Below are 12165 nucleotides of genomic sequence, written 5' to 3'. Positions count from 1 at the left end.
CCCTTCTCCCTCTCTCTTTATCTCTAAAATAAATAAAATCTTTTAAAAAAAAGATTCCAAACCCTATTACTCTAAAAATATACTTAGTTTCACAAAACACTAACATCATTAGTGAATTCTTAATTTTCTGTCAGAAACTCTAGAATTAATGTTAATCCAAATTTTTCTTGTCTGTAATTTGCTACCACATATCATATCAAAGCTATTAACAACTGGAAAAAACTACTATTGAGATAATGGTTCTCACCTTAATATTTTCAAAACTTTTCAACTGGACACTTCTGATGAAGGGTATTAAAAAATGAACAATGGTTCATTGATTTTTGGCCCAAACATTAGCCCAAAAACTCAGTTGTTCAGTCTATAGCTATTAGACAGATACAACCAGATATTTTAAAATTTTAAATTATTCACAGATGTATAATTTCAGATCCTTTCAATATTATAAAAACACAGAGAATAAAGAAATGTAGATCTATACTGGGGAAACTGTAGTATAATTTGTTTACAACTACTGATGAAAACTCCCCTTATAGGGTTAATGGAGATTTTCTTTTATGAAGTGATCACAAAAATTATATTATCTTGTTTCATAATAAGGAGAGCCACAAATAAGACTGTATTCTTCAAAGTACATTCAACAGATAACCAAACTTGAGTTATCTAGCACTGCATTAAAAAAATTATAATGAAAAGAGAACAGTTATTATCTCTGCATCTGAGCACTCAATATAGCAGTGAAGTGTAGAAAGTATAAGAGATGCAGATAAAACTAGACAGAGACATACCACTAAGATACTTCAACAAGATCTTCTCAAACCAAGAGATCAAGTAGACAAAGATATTAAAAATACAGAAGATCAAAATAACAGATGTTTTAGATATACTCTAGAACCTGAAAACTAAAGAAATAGAAAATAATTCTTCTTTTCAAGCACACAGGGAAAATTCAGATAAACTGACTATATCTTAAGTCACAAAGAAAATCTCACTAAAGTTAAAAAAACAGAAATAGAGTAATAACACAGAAGTTATTTTTAATCAAAATAACACACAAACATAACGAAAAGCTCTTCAACCTGAAAAATTTAAAACATGCAATTAAAAGATTATTGGGTGAAATCCTAACCTAAAAAGGAGAATTTCTTGAAAATAATGATAATGAAAACATGACATATAAGATCCATAAATTCAGCTAAACCATTTATCAAAGTTTAAAGCATTAAATACTAATATAAATCAAATAAAAATAAATGCTCAACCAATTCAACAAAGGAATACAGTAAACCAAAGAATAAAAGAAAAACAAATGAGTATGTTACAAAAGAGAAAGAACTAATGCACAAATCCAAAAACTAACTCTTTGAAAAAGCAAACAAACCAAAAAACAAAAAAAACAAACAAACAAAACAACAACAACAAAACCCCCACCGGCTAACCTAATCAAGAAAAAGGAAAAAAGCACAAGTATCCAAAATCAGATATAACAAAGTAAAAACAGGCATCAGAACAAAGAAAAATAAGGAAAAACATGAGACTTCTTCACACAACTCTACGCAGTTTAAAAACCCAGAGGAAATAATTTTTTAGAAAAATACAGTTTGACAAAATTGATTTCAACAAAGTCAAAAGTCCAGTTAATTTCCATATAAAAAATAGTTAAAGAACTTTTCATAAAACAGTACCAGATTCAGGTGGTTTCACATGGGAAGTCTACCAAACCTTTAAGAGCAGAAAATCCCAATATCGCTTATGATATTCCTGAGCAAAGAATTCGTAAATTTTGTTATTATACAGTACTTGGACTACCTGTGAAGCACTACAGTGTCATTTGAAAGGAGACTTCAATTAGTTGTAAACTTACACTGCAAACTCTAGTGCAACCACTAAAAAAAGTAAAAATAAGCAAACTGATATGCTAATGGGAGAGAAACTGGAATAATAAAAAATGTGTGATAAAAACTCGTAGCAAACTAGACATAGAGGGGAACTTCGTCAAGTAGATAAACCAAAACTTGGGAAACTAAACATCCTCATACCATTCAGTCCTACAATGGCATTCTGTGGTATTTACCCAAATGAGTTGAAAACTTGTGTCTATACAAAACCTGCACAAGGATGTTTATAGCACCTTTATTCGTAATTGCCAAAACTCGGAAGCTACCAAGATGTCCTTCAAAAGATGAACAGAAAAATAAACGGTGGTATATCCAGATAATGAAATATTATTCATTGTTAAAAAGAAATGAGCTATCAACCATAAACAGAGCTGGGAGAACCTTACGTTCATATTACTAAGTGAAAGAAGCCAATCTAAAAAGTCAACATACTGTATCATTGCAACTATAGGGCATTCTGGAAAAGGCTAAGCTCCGGAAACAATAAAAGAAACAGTGGTTACCAGGAGATAGGCGGAAAGAATGATGAATAGGCACAAAGACTTTTTAAGGGCAGTGAAACTACTTTGTGTGATACTATAATGGTGAACACATGTCATTATACATTATCCCATAGAATGTACAATATCAAGAGTAAACCCTAATATAAACTATGGCCTTTGAGTGATCATGATGTGTCAATATAAGTTCATCAGTTTTAAGAAATGTACCACTTTAGTTCAGGATGTTGAGAGTACGGGAGGTTGTGAGTGTGTGGAGGTAGGAAGGATATGGGAAATCTTTGTACATTCCGATCGACTCTGCTATTTACCTAAACTAAAAAATAAAGCATTAGAAAGATGAAAAAATGAGGAAATTACCAACACCTGATATCATAAATGAAAAAATTACTATCCCTACAAGATAGAGATTCTAAAAATAAAGAACTACCAAAAAAAAAAAAAAAAAAAAGGAAAAAGGGGCAGGAAATACGAACAGAATTCACAGAAAAGAGGTTCTTAAATATAGGAAGATGTCCAACTTCACTCATAAGAGAACCATAAATAAAAATTAAACAAACACAATTTTTTCTGGTCAAATTGGCAAAACTTCAAAAATTTGACCACATATGCTAACAAAGCAGAGGAGAAATAGGCACTGTCACATGCTGCTGGCAACAATGCAAAATGGTATGGCTATGAACAAGAATTGTCATTATTCAGCAAAATTACACAGGAAATTTACCCTTGACACAGCAGTTCCATTCGACAGATTTATCTTTCCCTGAGACTCGCTAAAAAAACAAAAACAAAAACAAAACTCCCAAAACAAAAACACAAGTGCACAAAGCTATTCACTGCAGTTCTATTTGTGGTAGTAAGACTTTAACCTAAATTCTGCCAGGAGAAGACAAGTTAAACCATGTGCAGTACATTCACACAATGAAGTACTATGTAAATGTAAAAAAGCACAAGAAATACTTCTACATATTGCTATGGAACAGTTTCCTAGATACACTAATAAGTAAAAACAGCAAGATCAAAAAAATGTACACAAAGGCAGAAATACCCCTAAACACTAATTTGTATATGTACCTATATACATACATATGTATATTTGCATCTTTGTGTGTGTGCGTGTGTATCTGTTAAAGTGACAGGAGAATCCAAAAACTAGTAAGAGTAGTTACCTATAGAGAATAGGACAGAGCAATCAAGAGATAAAAGGTAGACTTCTGAATATAACCTGTTTTGGAGATTTAACTTTGCAGCCATGTAAATGTTTTATGATTAAAAAACAAAATGAAGGGGTGCCTGGGTGGGTCAATCAGTTAAATATCCACCTCATGATTTCAGCTCAGGTGCAATCTCTTGATTTTGATCTCAGGGTCATGAGTTCAAGCCCCAAAAATCAAAAAGAAAGAAGAAACCCTAAAACAAAAATAAAAAATAAATAAAGCCACCCAAACCCAACTATTGTACAATTTTGTGGTTTAACCTCAGAGAGGAACCGTTTCAAGTGACTTGACATACAGTAATTTGATCTTATGTCCCTAACAGATTTCACAGATATTTCCCTAATGAGATATACCCTAAGAACTACAAAAAAATCTTAAACTGTTCTCAGCGATCCTATTATTAGTGATGTTACTGTTAATTGTTATTCTGGAACTGTTAAACATAAGATAACGCAACTGAATGTCAACAGGAACTATAATGGCATATTAGTGTCCACACAGATACTAAAAATAGTGCCAAAAATTAGTTGTCCATGATATGTGCCTAGTATACAAAAGGGGCCACAATACAACTTGTTCTCTTCTCCATCTTAATGGCATGGAAAGCTTAATTAGGCTTCACATGTTCCCTCCACTCACTCTTTTGGTCATCAGATCGTACTGACTCTACCTCAGGATTTTGTGTTGAATTTAGTTCCACTGTATTAAATTTTGTTCAGATTGTCCAGACCAGCCTTTTACAACAGAAATATAATACAACACATATGTAATTTGGGATTTTATTGTTCTGATGTTAAAAGGAAAAGAAACAGGGAAAATTAAAATTCTGGTAACATATTTTATTTAACCCTGTATATCCAAAATATTGTCATTCTAACATATAAACATAAAAATTATTAATGATAGATTTGGCTTTTATTTTACATATTAAGTCTTTGAAATTCAGTATGTATTTTATACTTACGGTACATCTCAATTCAAACTAGCCACATTTCAAGTGTTTAACAGCCCCACTGGAGCACAGACCCTAGGCCACCAGGGGTTCTCAACACTGGCTACACATAAGAATCACTTTTCATTTATTCACTAAGTGAACTTACTAGATCCAGGGTCCAGAGGTGAATCTGTGAACAAGAATAGATTCCTGGCATACAAGCCTCTTTTCTCTTGCCAAGCCCTAACTGACACATTAAGATTATTCACAATCTGATCTAATCTACCTCTTCAGCCCTCACCTCAAATTCACATGCTATAATTTCTGTATGTTAGGCACAGAGCTTCACAGTTTCTCAAACTCACTAGTCCTTTAAAACTCCTTATTGTAACTGTGTTGGTTTTCTCCTCTTTCCAAACTTTCACCAACCCCTCTTCCATCCCACCTATGCTTCCAACACTCAGTGCAAATGTCATTTTCCTCTGTGAAATGTTCTCTGGTTCCCCAGGCAGTTATTTATTCCTTCCACTGTGTGTTTTGCTCATCTCCTTCTGTCACACTATCATACTCTATAGAATTACAATGTATCTATTTATGAATTTATCTCCCCACAAGATCATAGGTTACCAACCTCATAACTCAGACACACTGGAGTTGAATTCAGTAGCAGAGAAAGGGTAGAATGACAGTTAGTTTGTATCTTAACCTATCTTAGCTATGCTATGTTATCTAATCTGTGGCTGCCCCTACCTAAACTAAATCTGACTTTTCCATAGAAATTCATTACATAAAGATCAAGAGACATCTGTGTTGCAGTAGGAATGTATCACAGAAATGATCAGCATTTGTTATCCTGTCAGATAGATCACTCAAAATAATTAATACCCTGGTATCATAGCTTATTAACAGTTTTCTCTATGTTTGAATAGGGAATTTCCTAAAACCTGATCACTCTTGATGACCCTTAGGTATGCATGATACTCAGCACCTTTGAGGGCTTTCTCATCTAGGGAAAGTAAGAAGCAGGCTTTAAATTTCTTGATGAGGGGCGCCTGGGTGGCACAGCGGTTAAGCGTCTGCCTTCAGCTCAGGGCGTGATCCCGGCGTTACGGGTTCGAGCCCCACATCAGGCTCCTCTGCTATGAGCCTGCTTCTTCCTCTCCTACTCCCCCTGCTTGTGTTCCCTCTCTCGCTGGCTGTCTCTATCTCTGTCGAATAAAAAATAAAATATTAAAAAAATAAATAAATAAATAAATAAATAAATAAATTTCTTGATGAAATGCCAACTCTGCTGTCTACTAAATTGATATGCTGAAAATATAAACCTTTCTGATCGGCAACACACTTAGATTTAGATATCTGTTAACAACCTAAATCCCTAAATCTCCAATGCGGATGTTCATCTCCTATTAAGAGCAATGTACATTAGAGAGGAAAGGCCAAGAGCTATTCTCATACTGTACGTGCCATTTATTAAACAGTCATCATGGATTAGCCACTCATGTTACTTGTTTTACATATATTTTCTTCACAGCAAAACACTGATAGAGCTATGACCTCCATTTACAGATAAGGAAACTGACAGCAGAATTAAAAAACAATTCCTAAAATAATGTCTTCAGAATATGAATTCTAGACGTTTGCCTTTTGAACTACAGTCCATTTAATGGTATGCTAGAGCCAATTCACACTGACTCACAAGAGCCAACTCTTGTGTTAAATTTTTAGGAACTGTAGAAGCCATTGTTAAACACAGCTATGATTAAAAATTAAATGCTATAAGCTAACAATTACACAAATAATAAAAACAAAGGTAACTGTTATTCAAAACTCACTTCCTAAGTATTTCAGTACATTTTACTCTTGAGATTAATTACATTTATTATAGGTGAGTGTGTGTGTATATATATGTACGTACATGTGTGTATGTGTGAAAAATACTATATGATGGTGTGAAAATGAGTTATCGCTCCCCAACTCTGTATTCAGTGGTACCACTTTGCGAACTTGAAACTGACCACGATGGGAGAATCTGTGCCAAAGAAATTGGCAAATCCTACAAAGCATGGCTTTTTTCCCTGAGTCGTTGTTAAACATTACCAGCAAATCATGGATTTCATTCTTTATTCTGAGTAATTGGTTATTTCAAAATACAATACAAATGCTCAGCCCCTACCCAGAAATTCTAATTCAGTAGATCAGGGGTAGAGTATCAGCATGTATTTTGCAAAAGACTCTTTCTCCTCCAAAAGAATTCTGATACGTACATACCTCTAGCTAAGAACTACTGAGATTTCTAAAGCAGTATTATGTATCATCAGACATTAGAAAAATACATACTTAAAAGTGTATTACTTCAGGTTCCTGAATTTATTTTATTTATTTTCTTTTTAAGATTTTATTTATTTGACAGAGAGACACAGCGAGAGAGGGAACACAAGCAGGGGGAGTGGGAGAGGGAGAAGCAGGCTTCCCGCTGAGCGGGGAGCCCGATGAGGGGCTCAATCCCAGGACCCTGGGATCATGACCTGAACCAAAGGCAGATGCTTAACGACTGAGCCACCCAGGCGCCCCCATACTTTAGGTTCCTGAATTTAAATCTCTACAAACTATAATGTAAAACTGTAAAGCAACTTTTTTATCGAGGATCAAAAAAAACAGTCATAAGCAAGCTTCTATGTAGCTTAAATTACCAGAAAGGTTTATCTTTAAACAACTCAAGAATTTTAATAAAAAGATTATAATATGAGGCAAGTAAGACATCCACATGAAAAAGAATAAGGCTGGACCATAAATAAAAATTAACTCAAAAGGGATCAAAGCTAAAGATAAAGCTCAAAGATTCTTTGAAGAAAACAAGGCATGAATCTTTGTAACCCTGAATTAGGCAATGGTTTCTTAGATAAGACACCTAAAGCACAAACAACAACAAAAACAGATAAACTGTATTTCATCAAACTAAAAACATTTGTGCTTTAAAGGACATCATCAAAAACATAAAAAGACAACCCACAGAATGGAAGAAAATTTTTGCAAATCATAAATAAGGAATTTGTATCTAAAATATAGAGAGTTATTATAAATCAACAAAAAAAGACAACCCAAATTAAAAAACAGGCAAAGATCTGAAAAGACATGTCTCCAGAGAAGATATGCAGATGGCCAATAGGCACATCTTATTGTTCAATATCCATGATTTCAGTATCATTAGCCATCAGGGAAATGCAAAAACTATAATGAGATTACCACCCATTAAGATGGCTCTAATCAAAGAGTTCAATAACAGCAAATGCTGACAAAGATGTAGAGAACTGAAAACCTCACACACTGCTGGCAAGAATGTAAAATAGTGTAGTTGCTTTGGAAAACAACCTTGCAGTTTCTCAAAAAATTAAACATAGAGTTAGTATATGTCTCAGCAATTCTACTTCTAGATATAAACCCAAGAGAAACGAAAATATATGTCACTCAAAAAAATGTTTATGGATGTTCACAGAAGCATTATACATAAAAGCTGGAAAGTGGAAACAACCCAAATGTTCATCAATTAATGAATGGATAAACAAAACGTGATATATTAAAACAATGGAATATCTGGCAAAAACAAGACATAAAATATTATATATCCTAATAATCTTTCATGAACCTTGAAAACACTATAGTAGGTAAAAGACACAAGTCAAAAACAAAGCCACACATTGCATGACTCCACTTATATGAAACATCCAGAACAGGCAAATCTACAGTGATAGTAAGTGGCATAGTGGTTGCCTGGGGCTGGTGGTCAGTTAGATGATACAGGTATAACCATTAAAGGGGTACAGGGCTTTTTTGGTTTGTTTTTTTTTTTTTTTACGATAATGAAAATGCTCTAAAACTGATTATGGTGATGGTTGCATGACTCTGGGAATATACAAAAAGCCACCAAAAGTACGCTTTAAATGGACAAATTGCATGGTACGTGGATTATATCCCAACAAATCTGTTACAAACACATATACATAAATTTCTTTAAAAACACTAGCTTAGGGCGAGATTTCCATATCTGAAACACTGATACACCGATGTTTTCTTTTATTCGATAATCTACATCATAAAATATATTTCTCTTTTGGCTTCATTGCCAAGAAATTCACCATTAAATTTTGTGGTCACATGAGCTTTCCTTCACCTAAGGTCTCTAGTTCAGTTTCTGTCACCACCATGCCTTGCTTTCATTGTTTTAATTTCTCAGTGTTCTACTGTAACCCACTTCAATCTTTCTTGGAAACAAGCCGGATATGATGGCTGGCTGAATTCTGAAAATTTAAGAATACTTTTAGATACTCATGATGCCCACCAAGATACAGAAATCCTATGAAGTTCAGCTTGAGCTCTGTGAACCAATTCCCTTCATCTTAACTACCACCAAGAACTGATTCAGAGAATTGTCAGTTTTCCCAGAGGACTTTTTTTCTCTAAATTACATTATATCCATATAAAACATTATAATGTGATATTACACACCTACCATATATTTAGCACACAAGATAATATTTCAAATGGAACATAAGTAATAAATCACTACTGAAATTTAACTTTGTTTTGGGAAATTCATTCCTACCCTAACAGGTGAGGATGACTCCTCTGTATTTCGTTTCTGGGACTCAGTGTCCACATCTTGGCGCTTGTTCTTCATTCTTTCTCTAAGATCCCCTGTAGGTCTTTCTGGTGACCTTTGAACCAAAAAACAAAAACAAAACAAAAAACAAAACAAAACAACAAAAATCTATATTTATATAACATTTATAAGAATATAATTACAGAAATACCTCATGAATCTCAAGAAAATTTTTCTGTTCATGGCTCCTAATGTTCAGAAAAACAATTAATTTGCTTCAGCTTAAATATTAATATATAAAAAATATGAGCATCACTTACAAGTTTTCTCCCCATTACAATCAGAAATGTACACAATAAAACTCCACGGGGAGGCAGGTACTGATGATATGAATAAGAAACTGTATGTGAGCCAAGAAAAAGGAATTTGTAATTAACAGCTTAATTTGTTTTTCTAAAAATCACATAAAGGTATTAGTTATATTTGAAAGTAAAACGTAGGAAGATAGTTTTAAACCACAATGTTGTAGAATTAATCAAGAAGCAAAAGTATTATCACGCATACACGTATGTGGCTCGAGGTAACATCTACAAGTGAGAATTACCCATCTTATGAATCACGGGACACAGAGTTTTGTGTTATTCTTATAACTTTTCTTAAAATTTGAAATTATTTCAGAATAGACAATAGTTAAAGGATTCAAAGCAAAACTTCGGCAGATTTCTTTTTAATTAGGTAAAATCATACATATTTATAGTCAACATTCGTAAGCTTTCATAATTCATACTGAAAATGTGACAGATGGCTATCCAATTATTTTTACACCATTAGTGAGAAAACACACTTCCTTTAAACAATATTCCTAGAGGACCTTTTAAAAAGGGCAATAGAAGTTAAGGAGTGGTATGTCCCTCACTGGCCACCAAAAAATACTGTATATATTTTTTAAGGATATAAACAAATCACATAAACATTTACATCTATTTCAAGTAATAGTTATCAATCAAATCAATTCTTTTATCAATCAATACAAGTCACATGATTAATGAAGAAAATAATTTCAATTAATTCACTTTAAAGGATCTCATTAATATCTGTATGTACATTTTATAGGACTATATTAAATGTTTTAATAGTTAAATCTGACCTTGAAAGTGGAACCTATTAAAAACCAGTACTTAAATGCTTTAAATTATAATTATGATGACATTGTACATCTTTTGTGTCGTGGTTTCCTTTATATAATAAGACAATTTATTAAGAACTTGTTTTGACCCTAAGGAGCGCTTAACAGAATGCTCTACATACAATGAGTGCTCAATAATGACTTAATATTTTGTGACTAAGCATTTCTGAAATACAGTTTTTCTTTCCATCTTTGCATCACATTATGAACTGTATTTTCTTCCCAATGAAGGAAAAAAAAGACAAATCCAAAGGGGGTTATCAAATGGAAAAACATGCACAAGAGAACAAAAAAAATCCTGTATTCTAAGTCTAGTAATGACACTATTTTTTCCCATTTTAGACAAATTCCTCTGCCCACTTTCCTCAAAATTACCTCTTGTATAAAAATTTTGTGTCAGTTAACAATTAATTTCACAGATGAATTAAAGCATGTGTTAAAAGTGTGGTAATAATATGAACAAAACATTAAAATTATTGAAACACTTTACCTAGGTGTATATTTATACAGATAATTAAACGCATGTTAAGAACTGGTTTTTCCACATTAACAGAAGGCACAGATGACAATCTAAATACAAATAAAACAGTATTCAGCATCACAAGTAAACTAAAATGCACATTTAAGTGAACAGGAAGTCAGTTAACGGTCTGAATTTTAAATTCTATTAAGCTTCAAAATCTACACACACACACACACACACACACACACACAAATTCACCCATTTAAAAAAATCTGCAAATGCTAATGTTCAGTTTTGTACTACTGCTGTTACCAAAGCAATCAGCACATCCAATTTTAGGATTTGGTTAACTACTTGTTTACCAATCAAGTTTAAACTGTTTTTGTGACAAACTTTACATATGTTACATATTTAAACACCATAATATAATCATCATGAACTGAACCAAAAGAAAAATTAAAGGTCTTTATTAGGAAAGTTACATTTAGCTTTGCCTTTATTAAAGGCAAAAAGATGTCCTAAATAGGTAGTAGTACCTTCTTTATCTACATATAAGTACCTGTTTTCATTTACATTAATACATTGTGATAAGGGATCTGGTGAATGTATTTTAATGTACAGAGCTTGCAGCAGGTTGTCTTATGTCATTAAGATTTGAATTTAAACATCTTAGAAAGCTAAAATTGTATTTGTTAAATTTTAATTTTTTAAGAGTTAAAAACAGTCTTTCCCCAGTAAAAGTAAATCCATGAAATTCTGCTATCTTAAACCACTTTAGCACATTCCTGGGGGTGGGGGAAATAAGTCATACATATATTATAAAAAAATCTATTGGAAAAACAGTAAATACTGAGCAAATAATTTTAAAGTGTACATTTTATTAATCTTGAACAACTAAAAAGATCTTGTTGATCTTTGACTATTGATAAGACCACCACCAAAAGAGAAAAATCTGATCAAATATATGCTTGTATTTCAGATTTTTATACTAGATAAATTACAAAAGCCATCTTCTAATAGTATATGAACAATTCAAAGTTCTTAATTTACCTTCTATAATTGCTGCTATAACCTTTACCACGGGGTGAAGGGCCATGTACGAATCTACATGTGTTTCCATAGAGGCAGTTGCCAGTCTTCAGCCAGTTACGGCACTGTGTCTAAGAGACAGATATGACTATGTAAATTTCATATTTATTTCTGGAAAAAAAGATGCTAGTGGGACAAAATTAAAACAAATGCTACCAAAATTCCAGCTACCTTGAGATACGTTATTCATTCCCCAAACAATAAAAACATCAGGAAAAAAACCCATAAAAATTATTACCCTTTTCACTCCTTCATGAAACTCAGTTTTAAAAATTTAC

The 12165-nt window shown here is 32.8% G+C and overlaps 1 protein-coding gene across 6 annotated transcripts in view; it reads right to left on the bottom strand.

Annotated features, from left to right (window-relative positions):
• The window catches only part of ZC3H13 (zinc finger CCCH-type containing 13), a 96860-nt gene that overhangs the window by 78442 nt on the left and 6253 nt on the right, over positions 1-12165 (bottom strand). For all 6 annotated transcript variants that reach the window (XM_034665193.1, XM_034665195.1, XM_034665196.1 and 3 more), the window contains exons 3-4: positions 11849-11958; positions 9153-9264 (exon numbers count right to left, since the gene is read on the bottom strand). In XM_034665193.1, coding sequence (XP_034521084.1) covers positions 9153-9264; positions 11849-11958 — 222 coding nt within the window. The remainder of the gene's footprint in view (positions 1-9152; positions 9265-11848; positions 11959-12165) is intronic.

Source organism: Ailuropoda melanoleuca, chromosome 7, assembly GCF_002007445.2.
Source record: "Ailuropoda melanoleuca isolate Jingjing chromosome 7, ASM200744v2, whole genome shotgun sequence".
NCBI lineage: Eukaryota > Metazoa > Chordata > Mammalia > Carnivora > Ursidae > Ailuropoda > Ailuropoda melanoleuca.
Note: the sequence above shows the minus strand (reverse complement) of the source record. Positions and strands in the feature narration are given on the sequence as shown.